Source organism: Malus domestica, chromosome 10 (genome assembly GCF_042453785.1).
Source record: "Malus domestica chromosome 10, GDT2T_hap1".
Classification (NCBI taxonomy): domain Eukaryota; kingdom Viridiplantae; phylum Streptophyta; class Magnoliopsida; order Rosales; family Rosaceae; genus Malus; species Malus domestica.
In genome coordinates this window covers 38,486,502-38,502,691 of record NC_091670.1, presented here as the reverse complement: position 1 = coordinate 38,502,691, position 16,190 = coordinate 38,486,502, and the positions used below count along the sequence as shown (strand labels likewise).

At 41.9% G+C, this 16,190-nt stretch overlaps 1 protein-coding gene and 1 non-coding gene across 3 annotated transcripts; one reads left to right on the top strand and one right to left on the bottom strand.

Annotated features, from left to right (window-relative positions):
• Nucleotides 1-898: 898 nt before the first annotated feature.
• Nucleotides 899-972, top strand: TRNAI-AAU (transfer RNA isoleucine (anticodon AAU)). Its single transcript has one exon. It is a non-coding gene; the product is annotated as a tRNA-Ile (tRNA).
• Nucleotides 973-1,200: 228 nt separating this feature from the next.
• Nucleotides 1,201-16,024, bottom strand: LOC103412455 (acetolactate synthase small subunit 2, chloroplastic-like). Of its 2 annotated transcripts, none has more exons than XM_070807184.1 (13): nucleotides 15,704-16,024; nucleotides 14,324-14,537; nucleotides 14,159-14,242; nucleotides 13,727-13,795; nucleotides 13,444-13,527; nucleotides 12,788-12,940; nucleotides 12,374-12,460; nucleotides 11,459-11,563; nucleotides 11,245-11,367; nucleotides 10,522-10,674; nucleotides 10,130-10,195; nucleotides 9,875-10,012; nucleotides 1,201-1,513 (listed from the first exon to the last, which is right to left on the bottom strand). In XM_070807184.1, exons 1-12 carry the CDS (start codon nucleotides 15,913-15,915, stop codon nucleotides 9,929-9,931), a joined length of 1,434 nt encoding a protein of 477 aa, XP_070663285.1. In that variant the 5' UTR covers nucleotides 15,916-16,024; the 3' UTR covers nucleotides 1,201-1,513; nucleotides 9,875-9,928. The 2 variants fall into 2 exon arrangements, with proteins under 2 accessions (XP_070663285.1, XP_028966136.2); XM_029110303.2 differs by having other exon boundaries at nucleotides 1,317-1,506; nucleotides 9,870-10,012.
• Between the last annotated feature and the right edge of the window lie 166 nt (nucleotides 16,025-16,190).

The following is a 16,190-nucleotide window of genomic DNA, read 5'->3' as shown; positions in this document are numbered from 1 at the left end:
CCCGAGTAGCATGCTATATATGGTGGCTTTTACATGCATGGAATGGCAGCAACTAAATGATATTGTACATAATGTGACTTATTGGATAGACGTTAGCAGAGAATATAAATGATGACAACTTTGGAAAATTTAAAAAACATAAACTAATTCGTCGCCGACGTTTTCTCTCCATGATAGTTCATGTTCTTGTTGTAACTTTTGACACTGAATTTAGACTATATAAAAGCTCATCTTTCACAATAATATACTAGTCGACGTGCATTTCTTTCTCATGATTTTGTCATTGATAAGATTTCAGCATCCTACTACCATCATTTTGGTTTTGAAATTAGCTCCGACTATTTTTCACGAGAAAGGTAAATGCAATGATTTTGCTGATAGATTGAGCTCCACGTTTCGTGAACGCAAGCTCTTAGAATATCACTTTTGAAAAAAAAGTAGCAAAGTGTGGTTATCCTCCTATTACATACTTTTTTGAGTACCCATCCTTCTTTTTGTTGTTTCATATATGGTAGGGACAAATATTACAGATTGATTTGATTCGTAATTGAAGTGCACTTTTGAAGATAGAAGTGCTTTTGGGATGAGTTGATGAGAGGCTTTTTTGAAACCAATAATTCAAGAACGAGTGCGGATTTAACAAAGAATATTTCATGCATCACATGCGTTTGGAGATTAGAATGCAACCAATCGAAGCACTAGCAGCAATAACAACCAACCACCCAAAACCATCGATCAGATCGTATCCAGTGGACAAGCTTTAGGAGACTTTCTAATCAAAAGGGTTGAAATTGTATGATTTAATAATTAAGTGACAAATTTGGAAATTTGGAAATTTCTAACGTTATTTCCAAAACCTTGTAGAATAAATTAATTAAAACCGAAGGGAATGTCAACTGGCCTATTAGCTCAGCTGGTTAGAGCGTCGTGCTAATAACGCGAAGGTCACAGGTTCGAGACCTGTATGGGCCACATTTTGTTTTCGCAATCAAGTTCGTTCCGTTTTTTTTTTTTTTTTTTTTCCCTCTCCACCTGGATCTGCCTTTTAGAAGCGAGCTAAGTTTTTATTAGTTATGCGAAGAAATTGCCTTGACTTTTAGAGTTGTTGGTAAGGGTTTTCGGGGTAACGAACGATCAGGGAATAGTCGCTGAAAACCTCGATTCGTTCGTTACCCCCATTGAAGAATTTGATCTGCTGAATTCTCTGCAAGGAAGAACAAGAGCTAATGTGCTATCACAAACATACATGTGCTTGTTGCACTGATACAACATAAATTTAGTAACCTAAGCCTTAAACACTGACTGACACACTCTACTTTCTTAATTTAACCTCCATACATTGCTTCCCGGGTAAAACACCGGCTTACCATCACAGGGTTCGTGGGAGTCGGATCTTCTATCCAGTGTTTATCAATGATCTCCAAAAGAAGACGTTGGTTGATTCACTCTTTCTTTAGACCTAACAGCCCAACTGGATTTTTATTCCTTATCATATGAACAAAGCTAACTCCGCCTATGTCTTACATGGCCGGTCCCAAGCCCGGATAAAGGAGGAGGGGGAGGGCGTCAGGTAGTCGACAGCCGGCACTCCATGATCACGTCGAATCCTTATGAAAATGAATCCAGAAGAAAATCGCGCTAAAGCTAGGGCGTCACCCGTAAGTGGCGCGCTGTGTGGCCCGAGCACAGTGATAAGTGAGCAAGGGTCGCTGTATCTCCATCGGCACCCGGATGCAGTGTTAAATGAGCAAGGGGGCCATAGAAACTTCTTTTCGAACGACTCCACTCAAAGTTGTTTGGGAGCATATGCTCCTATCAACTTTACCCGGGACACACAAAAGAAGTACTTTGATCCTATTAGACGGGGGAGGGTGAAGAAGCTAGGACAGAAGGGTAGAGTTCAAGAGAGCAAAATGCGTTTAGGAACGTGGAATATAGGAACCTTAACGGGAAAATCTATGGAAGTAGTGGAAGTTATGGTGAGGAGAAGGATAAATATTATGTGCCTACAAGAAACTAAGTGGGTTGGTAGTAAGGCAAAGGATCTAGAAAACTCAGGGTTTAAACTTTGGTATTCGGGCACAAATAGAACGAGAAACGGTGTTGGCATCATCGTGGACAAGACCTTGGTACAAGATGTTGTAGATGTCAAGAGGGTAGGAGATAGAATCATGGCAATCAAGATTGTAATAGGACAAGAACTTATCAATGTGATTAGTGCGTACGCACCTCAAGTAGGGTTGGATACGAGTTCGAAGGAGAAATTTTGGGAAGATCTTGGAGACTTGGTGCAAGGAATTGCTCAGACGGAGAAGTTATTTATAGGAGGAGATTTAAATGGACACGTGGGCAGGAAGACAGGCAACTATGGAGGTTTTCATGGTGGCCATGGTTTTGGGGAGAGAAACGAGGATGGGGAAGCTATCTTGGATTTTGCAATGGCATATGATCTCTTCTTAGCCAACACCTTCTTTAAGAAGAGAGAAGAACATGTGATCACCTACAAGAGTGGGTCGTCAAAAACACAAATAGATTTTCTTCTAATGAGGAAAGGGGATCGTATAACTTGTAAGGATTGCAAAGTTATACCAGGAGAGAGCGTGGCTAATCAACATCGCTTGTTGGTGATGGATGTACATATCAAAAGAGTAAGACAAAAGAACAAGACTTGGAAGTGCCCAAGGACTAGATGGTGGAATCTAAAAGAAGAAAAACAAGCCATTTTCAAAGAGAAGGTAATCACCCAATGTGTGTGGGATAGAGAGGGGGAAGCTAGCCAAATGTGGGATTCCATGGCTAGTTGTATCCGAAAAGTAGCAAAAGAGGTATTAGGAGAGTCCAAGGGCTTTGCCCCACACCAAAAGGAATCTTGGTGGTGGAATGAGGAGGTACAAACAAAGGTGAAGGCTAAGAAGAAATGTTGTAAAGCCTTATACAAGGAGAGGACCGATGAAAATGGTGAAAGGTATAGAAAAGCGAAGCAAGAGGCGAAGAAAGCTGTCAGAGAAGCTAAGTTAGCGGCTTACGACGATATGTATAAACGACTAGATACCAAAGAAAGAGAGTTGGATATCTATAAACTATCTAGAGCAAGGGAAAAGAAGACAAGGGACCTAAACCAAGTGAGGTGCATCAAGGATGAGGATGGAAAGGTTCTTGCTACAGAGAACGCGGTTAAAGACAGATGGAGAGGTTATTTTCATAATCTCTTCAATGAAGGACATGAAATGAGTGCTTCTTTAGGGGAGTTGAGTAACTCAGAAGAGTGTAGAAACTACTCTTTTTATCGTCGAATCCGGAAGGAAGAAGTGGTTGTAGCTTTGAAGAAGATGAAGCATAAAAAAGCAATAGGCCCAGACGATATACCAATCGAAGTGTGGAAACTTTTGGGAGAGACAGGTATAACATGGCTCACTGACCTTTTCAATAGGATTTTGAAAACGAAGAAGATGCCAAATGAGTGGCGAACGAGCACTTTGGTGCCTATCTACAAGAATAAGGGCGACGTACAAAATTGCATGAACTATAGGGGTATTAAGCTAATGAGTCATACAATGAAGCTCTGGGAGAGAGTCATTGAGCATAGATTGAGGCAAGAGACACGGGTTTCGGACAACCAATTCGGGTTCATGCCAGGGCGCTCAACCATGGAGGCAATCTATCTCTTACGAAGATTGATGGAAAGATATAGAGATGAGAAAAAGGATTTACACATGGTCTTTATAGATTTGGAAAAAGCGTATGATAGGGTCCCAAGAGACATTCTTTGGAGGATTTTAGAGAAGAAAGGAGTACGAGTAGCATATATCCAAGCTATAAAGGATATGTATGAAGGAGCAAAGACTGCCGTAAGAACTCATGAAGGACAAACCGAAAGCTTTCCCATAACTGTAGGATTACATCAAGGCTCATCCTTAAGTCCTTACCTTTTTGCGTTGGTAATGGATGAGTTAACAGGACATATTCAAGATGATATTCCTTGGTGTATGCTGTTCGCAGACGATATAGTGTTGATAGATGAAACTCAGGAAGGGGTAAATGCAAAGCTTAACCTTTGGAGAGAAGTGTTGGAATCTAAAGGTCTTCGCCTAAGCCGATCAAAGACAGAATATATGGAGTGCAAGTTCAGTGCAAATGGAGGCCAAAACGAGTTAGGGGTGAGGATCGGAGATCAAGAAATACCAAAGAGCGACCGTTTTCGTTACCTAGGATCTATCTTGCAAAAGAACGGAGAATTAGATGGAGATCTCAACCATAGAATACAAGCTGGATGGATGAAGTGGAAGAGTGCATCCGGCGTGTTATGTGACCGCCGTATGCCACTGAAGCTCAAGGGAAAATTTTATAGGACGGCAATAAGGCCGGCGATGCTGTATGGCACAGAATGTTGGGCGGTGAAACATCAACACGTACACAAAATGGGTGTAGCGGAGATGAGGATGCTTCGTTGGATGTGTGGGCACACGAGAAAGGATAAGATTAGGAATGAGGATATCCGGGGTAAAGTAGGAGTAGCCGAAATTGAAGGAAAGATGAGAGAAAATCGGTTACGGTGGTTTGGACATGTGCAAAGAAGGCCTACTGACGCTCCGATTAGAAGATGCGACTATGGGACAGAGGTTCAGGGCCGAAGGGGTAGAGGAAGACCTAGGAAAACTTTGGAAGAGACTCTAAGAAAAGACTTAGAGTACTTGGATCTAACGAAGGACATGACACATGATCGAGCACAATGGCGTTCTAAGATTCATATAGCCGATCCCACTCAGTGACTTGGATTTTCCAAGTCTCCAACCGAGAAGTTTTCCTCACTCGGAAAATTAAGGGAACACTACCCCAACCTACATGCTCCACTCAGAAAGCTTCAACATACAAGCTTCAACAAAAGAAAATTCAAAGAACTTAGCGAAGAAGGCTTTGGTGTATTTAACACAATACGTTGAAATGAAGGAAAGCTTATTTATTGATATCCCCGATAAGCTACAAATATGTACATATACATGAGTCAAAATAAACACACAAGAGGGAGCCTTCACAAAAGTTGCTTAGGAGAAGTCTCAGCAGTCGGTAGAGCCCCAGAAAGAGAAGGCACCGGAGGGGGATCATTTGGAGCCTCAGTACTGGACAGAACCCTAAAAGGAGGAGGCATCAGAGGTTGATCATTTGGAGCTTCATTACGCGGTACAGCCCCAGAAGACGAAGGCAATAAATGCCTTTGGAACAAACCCACAAATCTCTGATGATCAAGTAAAACCTGACCATCAGTTTCCTTCATCTGGTCAAGCTTCCTCTTCATGTTTGTAGCATAGTCATGTGCGAGCCGGTGCAACTGTTTATTCTCATGCTTGAGCCCTCTAATCTCCTGTTTGAGACTCATCACTTCAGCCGCCAATGATTCAACTTGGCGGGTTCGAGCAAATAGGCGTTGGGCCATATTAGACACAGAACCTGCACATTGAACACTGAGAGCCAGCGAATCCTTAACAGCTAACTCATCAGACCGTTTGGAAAGTAGTCTGTTATCTTTGGGAGTGAGAAGGTTCCTGGCCACCACCGCAGCGGTCATATCATTCTTCATCACGGAATCCCCAACGGTAAGAGGACCAGTAGGGGAGACGAAGGATGGGCGCCATATGTTGTCTGGAGAAGGCGGGGCTGCCTCTTCAACAAGGTTCAAGTCAAAACGACGGTCGGAGGGGCCAGACATTTTCAAAGGTGTTGAAGAGAGAAGAGGTCGGACAAATCAAGATCTTAGAAGTGCAAGAATGAAGCTTCTACTGGTGGAGATTCAAGTGTGCTTTGGAACTTAATGCCAGCCCCTATAAAAATCTGCACTTGACGGAGCTTCAGAAATCGAAGAGGCGCCTGCTCAGAAATCGAAGAGGCGTTTGCTTTCTCAAAAGCTGGGCTGCTTAGAGATCACGAGGGTTGATCTCAGAAATCGAAGAGGCGTTTGCTTTCTCAAAAGTTGGGCTGCTCAAAGACCTCGAAGGCTGATCTCAGAAATCGAAGAGGCGCTCGCTTTCTCAAAAGCTGGGCTCCCCAGAGACCACGAGGGCCAATCTCAGAAATCGAAGAGGCACCTACTTTTCCAGCCTTGTCAGCACCTGTCACACGCACACTCAGCTTTGCGGAAATTATGGGCATTCTGTCGAAGACTTCTGGGGAAGTAGAAAACACATGAATCTTACTGTTCAATCACCCACTTCCCACACGCAACAATAGCTCATGGGTACCACAGATAACTTTGCCAAAGTTCTCTGCCAAAGTTGAGCACGTGAAGCTTGCAGCTTCCACTACATCGCTCTGACCAAGAAGGGTAAAAGAATAGCAAAGAAACAGCACTAACAAAGTTTAGACCCATAAATTTTGAAGGTCTAGCTACCATATTATTACCCACAAGGGTAAAGGAATAGTACCACTGCTGGATAATTGGAAAGTCCCTGTGTGTCAACCTATGTGCTTCGTGGCAAGGTAGACTAGCAAACATGCCCAACCTTTACTCACATTCGAGAAAACACTCCCAATAAGATTGCTTGCTCCAAAATCGAAGAGGCACCGTCCTCCGAATCTCAAGAGCCAGACTCCCAACATGACTTCTTTCTTAAAAATCGAAGAGAGGGTAAAGGAACAGTACCATTGCTGGATAATTGGAAAGTCCCTGTGTGTCAACCTCTGTGCTTCGTGGCAAGGTAGACTAGCAAACATGCCCAACCTTTACTCACATTCGAGAAAATACTCCCAACAAGATTGCTTGCTCCAAAATCGAAGAGGCACCGCCCTCCGAATCTCGAGAGCCAGACTCCCAACATGATTACTTTCTCAAAAATCGAAGAGACACTGCTCCCCGAATCTTCGAGAGCCAGACCCCCAGCATGATTGCTTTCTCAAAAATCGATGAGGCATCGTTCTCCGAATCAATCGAAGAGGTGCTCGCTTTTCTCAAAAGCTGGGCTGCTTAGAGACCACGAGGGCCGATCTCAGAAATCGAAGAGGCACCTACTTTTCTAGCCTTGTCAGCACCTGTCACACGCACACTCAGCTTTGCAGAAATTATGGGCATTCTGTCGAAGACTTCTGGTGAAGTAGAAAGCACATGAATCTTACTGTTCAATCACCCACTTCCCACACGCAACAATAGCTCATGGGTACCACAGATAACTTTGCCAAAGTTCTCTGCCAAAGTTGAGCACGTGAAGCTTGCAACTCCCACTACATCGCTCTGACCAAGAAAGGTAAAAGAATAGCAAAGAAACAGCACTAACAAAGTTTAGACACATAAATTTTGAAGGTCTAGCTACCATATTATTACCCACAAGGGTAAAGGAACAGTACCACTGCTGGATAATTGGAAAGTCCCTGCTTGTCAACCTATGTGCTTTGTGGCAAGGTAGACTAGCAAACATGCCCAACCTTTACTCACATTCGAGAAAACACTCCCAACAAGATTGCTTGCTCCAAAATCGAAGAGACACCGTCCTCCGAATCTCGAGAGCCAGACTCCCAACATGACTACTTTCTCAAAATCGAAGAGAGGGTAAAGGAACAGTACCATTGCTGGATAATTGGAAAGTCCCTGTGTGTTAACCTTTGTGCTTCGTGGCAAGGTAGACTAGCAAACATGCCCAACCTTTACTCACATTCGAGACAACACTCCCAACAGATTGCTTGCTCCAAAATCGAAGAGGCACCGCCCTCCGAATCTCGAGAGCCAAACTCCCAACATGATTACTTTCTCAAAAATCGAAGAGACACTGCTCTCCGAATCTCGAGAGCCAGACCCCCAGCATGATTGCTTTCTCAAAAATCGAAAAGGCATCGTTCTCCGAATCTCGAGAGCCAGATAGCACAGACCACTTTTTCAAAGTGCTCTGACAGAGTTAAAACATGTGAAACTGGCAGCTCCCACTACCGTGCTATGACCAAGCAGGGTAAAGGAATAGCATTACTACTTCTTAGGGAGACTCCTATATATGTCGACCTCCATCCCCAACAGACAGGCAGACCTGCAAAAATGCTCAACCCTTCATCATATCTGAGAGGGCACTCCCAACGAAGCCTTTCGAAATATTCAGCTTTCCTTCCCCCCGATAATACCTCTGCAAACAAGCTATACTAGAGCAAGAATATCTCATATCATCAGGGTTAAAAGCAAGAGTATCCCATATCATGCTTTTTCCCTGTCTTTTCCTTTGGCCTTGTTTTTACCTGCAAGACAAGGAGAAAGAGAGCAATCAGTCAGCACTTGGAATCAAGCTTCCAGCCAGGAACTGACTGCCTGGAACCCCTTACCTGATTACTTACCTGGCATTGCTCTCGAGTACTCATCTTCAACATCTTATATTTCCAGGGAAGATTCCGCATCTGCTTGAGGAACAGATAGGGCAAGTGCGAAGGATACAAGGAAGCATGTGGAGACAAGCGTAACAGCACACGTGCCGATACATCCATTACTCTGTCAAAAGCAAAAGTATCCCATATCAGCAGGGTGGAACGTACTCTAGATTTGATGGACTTGTTTTGACCCTCAAATTCTTCAGTCGGCCTTATACTCTGGAGGAAACCAGAAAACCCTCCAGCTCAGTTCAAGAATAAGCCTGTGGAAAGTTACTTCTTCAAAAGCAAAAGTATCTCATATCATCTCTTCTCATTTTTCTTCTCTTTATCCTTCATGCTGCTGCAAGATGGGGAGAAGGTGAACAATCAGTCGGAGCTCTGATTGCTTACCTTGTCTGTCACCTCTTTCAGCAGACCCCCTAGCTCGGCGACTTGGGGGACTCCTACTACATGGTTTGTATCGCGCTTGACCAAGCCTGAAACTACAAGTAAGCTTCAAGTGAAATTGATACATTACCTTGTGCATCTCCACCAGTTAAAGATACCACCCCTGGATGGAGGAAGAGTACTTCCAGAGAAGATGCCACATCTACCTATGAGACAGATAAGGCAAGTCAAGACGACACCACACTCCGATACTTAGAAGTTTCGTGATTACGAGATCATTCTCCCACAATATTTCCTAATGTCATTTGTACTAAATCATTCACTTGTACTCACTAAAGGAGAGCTTGAACCTTTGTACTTGTGTAAACCCTTCACAATTAATGAGAACTCTTCTATTCCGTGGACGTAGCCAATCTGGGTGAACCACGTACATCTTGTGTTTGCTTTCCTATCTCTATCCATTTATATACTTATCCACGCTAATGACCGGAGCAATCTAGCGAAGATCACAAAAAGCGACCGTTTTTGCTACCTAGGATCTATCTTGCAAGAGAACGGAGAATTAGATGGAGATCTCAACCATAGAATACGAGCTGGATGGATGAAGTGTAAGAATGCATCCGGCGTGTTGTGTGACCGTCGTAGGCCACTGAAGCTCAAGGGAAAATTTTATAGGACGGCAATAAGGCCAGCGATGTTGTATGGCACAGAATGTTGGGCGGTGAAGCATCAACACGTACACAAAATGGGTGTAGCGGAGATGAGGATGCTTCGTGGGATGTGTGGGCACACGAGAAAGGATAAGATTGGGAATGAGGATATCCGAGGTAAAGTAGGAGTAGCCGAAATTGTAGGAAAGATGAGAGAAAATCGGCTCCGGTGATTTGGACATGTGCAAAGAAGGCCGAATGACGCTCCGGTTCGAAGATGTGACTACGGGACAGAGGTTCAGGGCCGAAGGGGTAGAGGAAGACCTAGGAAAACTTTGGAAGAGACTCTAAGAAAAGACTTAGAGTACTGGGATCTAACGGAGGACATGACACAAAACCGAGCGCAATGGCGTTCTAGGATTCATATAGCCGACCCCACTTAGTGGGAAAAGGCTTTGTTGTTGTTGTTGTTGTTGTTGTTGTATATGAACAAAGCTAGGCACACAGTGAGCTCGTCAAAATGGATGGCAAGAGAGGAAATGGGCGAGGAACTGGCATTACAACGGAAGGGGGTATCCGCGGAGATATGTGGAATCCACACCAGACTCCCGCTGTAACGCCACCCTCCCAGTCCGCGCAACCTTCAAGGAGGAAAAACAATGTTAAGACATGAGGACCAAAGCTCATGTGGAAACCTGAAATTTATATGCTAAGTTAATTGTTCAGTACAAGACCAACAAAAGAATGAGAAAACAGACCTCGCAAATCCCATAGGGCTCTAGTAACTTCTGCAGTGCAACCATCTTATTTAAATCACCAGTTAGCTGAAAACAATCATGAGTAGATCGTATTAGTAAGATTAGCGATAATCGCATTCATTAATACAACTAAATACAAGAACCACGCTGACATTGATCCTGTTCGGAGGCAGAACTTCTCAACAGATTCCATAAGACTAGTAACTCACAAATTCTTGTTCTGTATGTGAGAATCCATGAATGGTATCGCCATCTATTGCTATTAGTCTTACTCAGGGAGATGAGTCATGGTCCAAACTCCAAGGACCAAAGGAAAGCAAGAACAACTACCCTGCTTCTAGAATTTTTGTGAAAGTATAACAAACAATAGGAGTGCGGGAAAAAGCCTCAACCTCAAGGGTAATTGTATGATCGGACACATCAACAGCTTTGGCACGGAAAATGCTGGCAATATCAAGAACATCCCTTCTAGCAGTAGTGTTCACAGCAATCTTTATCAACATCAACTCTCGCTCAGCAAACGGTAAGTGACTAATATCCCGAACCTGGAGGAACAACCAGCGTTATCATCCATGAAGGCATGAACAAATCTTATTTTGTGATTAACCTTGGAAAAACTTCATCATCTCAAAATTAACACTCATTAACTCATCAATGTTGAATTCGGTAGGATCTTATTATCAAGGCTGCCTAGTATCGATGACTGACAGATAACTGAGGAGCAGATTTTGATTAATCGAAATATGGAGAGGGGAAAAAAAAGATCATGGGTCATAGAACTACTTTATATTTAGTCATCAACCCCAACCTACCACACCGACCAGATTGCGACTGAAACAATGGCATTTGACTTGCAAAAAGTGATTAGAATCGGAAATGCAGAGTTTCAAGTTGTGTACGAGCTTTTTCAATACATTTTTTAATTGGGAACTTTAACGAAAAGCACCCGGTACTGTTTACTTTAACGAAAAACCACATTTTTACACTAAAAAGTCAATCCTGGTACTATTCACTTTACCCTTTATTTTGTCCTTATCATTAAAACTCAAAGTTTTCAAGCCCTTTTCATTAGTTTTCTTTTTTTAATTTGCATATTTGAACATTGTAACCCTCACCTCATGAAGATCTATCAACTTGTGGAGTTGCTGAACCAACTTGGATATTGAATCGTCTGTACCGGGAACAACTGTTGTAATGCGAGAAAGCCCCTCCACTTCAGCAGGCCCCACAGCCAGGCTCTAGAAGTGTGAAATGAAATCCAATGACCACATGAGCAAAGGCCCAAGAAAACCAAATGTAAAAAGTGAGCGCGGATCAGAATCAACAAACCTGAATGTTATAACCTCTTCGGGACAGGACTCCTGTAACTGTGTTTAGAACTCCAGGATAGTCATTTACAATCATAGACAAGGTGTGTGATCGAACCCCAGTTGACTGCATATTAGAATGAACGGCACAGGTAAGGTTTCAATGGCATTGGTTTGTAGAGTAAAGCAAACATGAATAAAGAGCCTACTTCCTAAGCAGATACATCGATTTTTCCACCTTGTACGTCTCATCATCAACAACAACAACAACAACAAAGCCTTTTTCACTGAGTGGGGTCGGCTATATGAATCCTAGAACACCATTGCGCTCGGTTCTGTGTCATGTCATCCGTTAGATCCAAGTACTCTAAGTCTTTTCTTAGGGTCTCTTCCAAAGTTTTCCTAGGTCTTCCTCTACCCCATCGGCCCTGAACCTCTGTCCCGTAGTCACATCTTCGAACCGGAGCGTAAGTAGGCCTTCTTTGCACATGTCCAAACCATCGTAACCGATTTTCTCTCATCTTTCCTTCAATTTCGACTACTCCTACTTTACCTCGGATATCCTCATTCCTAATCTTATCCTTTCTCGTGTGCCCACACATCCAATGAAGCATCCTCATCTCCACTACACCCATTTTATGTACGTGTTGATGCTTCACCACCCAACATTCTGTGCCATACAGCATCGCCAGCCTTATTGCCGTCCTATAAAATTTGCCCTTGAGCTTCAGTGGCATACGATGGTCACACAACACGCCAGATGCACTCTTCCACTTCATCCATCTAGCTTGTATTCTATGGTTGAGGTCTCCATCTAATTCTCCGTTCTTTTGCCTCCTTGTATCTCCGTTCTTTTGCCTCCTTGTACGTCTCATACAAGGCAATATTTGGACTTAAGTGAAACACAAAATGAATTGATTATTGTAAAGAAACTTACATCTTCATCATAGAGAACACCCCAATGCGCATCAAGAACTGTATTCAAACGGAAGTCATCATAGGGCTCCACGGGGTAAACGTCGCCCTGCAATAATGAAATGAGGTTCGCTTATGTTCAATCCAAAATGGCAAAGGCAAGAGTAAAAGCTGTGCACATACATGTTATCGTCGTAAATGATAACAGTTAATGATTTTATCAGAGGACAACACAGTTTGTTGTGCGACATATAAATAACTAAATATCTGGAATGTATTGTGAATGAGGCACCCATTATATGATAGGAGAACCCCTTTCAGCGTTACTAAAAAGGATTCCATATAAATAAGAATTAGATAACTATGCGTGCATGTAGAGAAATTAACCGCACATATGAAATCTGCTCGATAGAAAAAGAACAACAAAAAAACATACCCTTGAGGCAGTAACAGCATCACCATTGAGCGTACGATTTGCTTTCACTGCAAGAGCACCATCAGACGTGGACTTCTCAAGATCTGGATAAGAATCTGCAGAAAATCTCCAGAAAGGAGCTGTTGCACCCATCTTTTCTCGTCTCAAAGCAATCTGTCGGACGAGTCAAATTGAACACCTCACTTAGATGATACTTGCATAACGTATAAAAGATTGAAGGGAAAAAAAAGTGCGTCAACATCTAGACGGGTTGCATGACCACCCTAACTTAATTTGCATCATTGATTGCAAGTTCAAAATGCATTTTGGGAGAACATATGCAACAGAGAAATCAAGAATTATGGGAAGTACAAAGGAAGCGGTTGACAAATATCATCCATTACTCATCAATGCCAGTGCACAACGATGTTCAACTCCCATAGAAAATTGTCTTAGCATCTCCATGACAACAATAAGTATCTTCCTGATTGGGAATACTATTCCAAATTGTTAGTCGTGAACATCTTGACAGTTCAAGTTCTTTGGCCACTCATGAACCGTTTAATTATTGGATATCCTACACATATGACTCGTTGCATGCGTTGTTTAAGACGGTTGCAGCCATTAACACATGCATAAATGGACATCAACATCAGAATGCAAAATATAGAACTTGCCTTTCCAGTTCTTGCAAGCTCTTTGATCCCAAACTTGCTTAAGTTTCTTTGAACAGCAACCACCTTCCCAGGGTCCCCAGTAATCTGAGATGAACTGATTTTGTAAGTATGGATGGATTTGGTACCAGTATGACTATAAGAGGCCATAAAGGAAATTGCAAGTCGGCACACTCTTTGTATGGCAAGAGGATATTGGCTAAAGCAACTTATAAAAGTTCCAAGATTTACAAATGCGGGTTGAGCAAACTAAACAACTAAAGGAGGCATAAGCATTAAAATTCACCTCAACTGTTAGTGACTGTTCAGAGATATCAACAATTTTTGCTCTGAAGATGTCCACTAACCACATTATCTGAAAATCAGATCACACAAACAAGATCAGGTAAAATGATAACTAAAATGATAAAAGAGCATCTTAAACAGTGTTGATAACCATCAAACAAGAAGTTAACCAGCCTGCAATACCAATGCAGAACACAACAACATCCTAGTACACACGCAAAAGAGGGCCGAAAACACAGAAATACAATAGAATGCAACATGACGTATAACAAATCAACATGTTCTGTGGCGAAAATTACATTTTAAAATTATCTATAGAGAATTATACAGATGAATTAAAACCACATATTACTGATGATTATTCTTAGGGGTGGATCATTTAAACATATCAGAACGATTATCCAAATATTGGTTGGATGATCCAAAAATTTACCTCTGCACGGGTACTTGGATCTGCATTAAGTTTGATAAGCATCAGTTCACGTTCTACTTGTGGCTCCCTTGAGATGTCTTCGACCTGATAAAGCAGAATTATAAGTGAAGATAATGCAGAAACTACCAAAAGGTTTTACACGAAATACTAAAGACGTCCACCAACCTTTATCACATTCACCAACTTGTTCAGCTGTTCAACAACCTGCCTCAACACCTTTTCAGTCCCAGACACAACTATGGTAAAGAGAGCCTTGTCCTTGTTCAAACCAACAGCAAGAGACTCGATATTGTAACCTCTCCTGGCGAAAACCCCTGCTATTCGGTTTATGATTCCACTCTCATCCCCAACAAACACTGAAATAGTATGGCGTTTTACCCTGAAATGATTATAGAACCAGAATTGAAAACTTGAAATCACCTTGAAGTCTTTCCAGATAAAAAATTTCTTGCACATTCATGACAAAAAAGGAAATAGTCTTCCAGGCCCATGACCTGGGATTCCGAATCATCGCTACAAAAGCTTTAGAAATGATGAACTAATTATGCCTCATTGACACAGCCATCGCCTATATCTTTTACTTTTGCTACACTTGCCATAAAAGTATTAACTCCCACATCAGTTTTTCACTCCCTTGGTCCATTGAGAGCAAGGATACTTTAGTTTGGTCGTGTATCCCGTATCCGATACTTCAACTGATACGATACTCATCATATACTCCGGATACTTGCCAGATAAAAGTATTCAGCTTTTAGGATACCGTTACACTTTCAAATGAGAAATTAAGATGAGAAATTTAATAGGAAACAAAGATTTAGCTGAAAGTTGATGAATACAAAGAGCTTGCCTCTAATTGAAACAAGGAATATAACTCCCACACTTGAATGAACTTTTGAACGTTTTCATGTTAAAATATGTTTCAAATTATATATTTTTATTGTTGTATCCATGATGTATAGTATTCTAGTTTTTAGAGATTTTACGTATCACCGTATCCATGATGTATAGTATTCTAGTTTTTAGAGATTTTACGTATCACCGTATTGTGTTGTATCCTTATCCATGCTTCAAAGTTACATTCTTTTTAACTGAAGTTCCAAAATTGAACAGTAAATATAAATTTGGCTGTGGTCACCATCAAAGTCGATTTACCCGAACTTAAAAAAAAAATTATTGGTTGGAACAATTAAATTATCAAAGCCAATTACCCAATGATAAAATTATTGGTTGGAACAATTAAATTATCAAAGCCAATTACCCAATGATGAAAATAAAATTTATGTTACTCGCTAAATATTAATAAATAAAGACAAAAATAACAATGTTAAAACAGTTCTATGCAAAAGCACTAAATCCAGCAGCTAAAATAACAAAAACCCCACAAATATTCAGCGAGACCCAAGAAACAAAGCAAGTAAATTTCAACCAAAAAGTGCACAAAAATACCAAAAAATGAAACTTTATTGCATGCAAAGCAAACCCAGAAAGAGTCGAAACGTAAATTAGAGGGGGAAAAAAGCAAATTTAATCACGAGAAGTACTCACTTAGAAGTCAATGAAGGCACAGAATCACTGACAGAAACAGCATTGCCAGTGCTAGCAGAGATCACCAGCTTCTTCAGCTCGGAACTCTTCCCTTTGAGCGGCCTCTGGCGGCCAAGATCGAAGCTTGTGGAAAACCCATGCCGGAAATCCACTGGGAAACTCGGTTTCTGGGCCACTAGTGAAGTGGAGAATGGTGATGACACAGCCGCCATTGGTGGGTTATTTGGAGAGAGGGATCCTGACAGTGTCTTATGAAGAGAGAGAATCAGAAGGCGCGACCTGAGATACTAAAGAAAGAAGACCTCGGGAGCCATTTGGCAAATTTTGGCACGTGAGAGATTCTGAATCTCTTTGATGAACGGTCATCGACGATGGCCTTTCGCCACGTGAGATTCTGAATCTCTTTGATGAACGGTGATTGTTGATGCGAATCGACGATGGCCCTTCGCCACACAACACAATGATCAAACGTGTTTCGTGAAAACCT

Bases quoted from the DNA above. Each gene is read 5' to 3' on its own strand.
- LOC103412455 (XM_070807184.1), bottom strand. From the start codon at position 15,915: ATGGCGGCTGTGTCATCACCATTCTCCACTTCACTAGTGGCCCAGAAA. The intron at 12,461-12,787 runs GTATGTTTTTTT...TCATTATTGCAG, and splicing joins ATGCTGTTACTGCCTCAAGG to GGCGACGTTTACCCCGTGGA. The intron at 10,013-10,129 runs GTCTGTTTTCTC...TCCTCCTTGAAG, and splicing joins AGCCCTATGGGATTTGCGAG to GTTGCGCGGACTGGGAGGGT.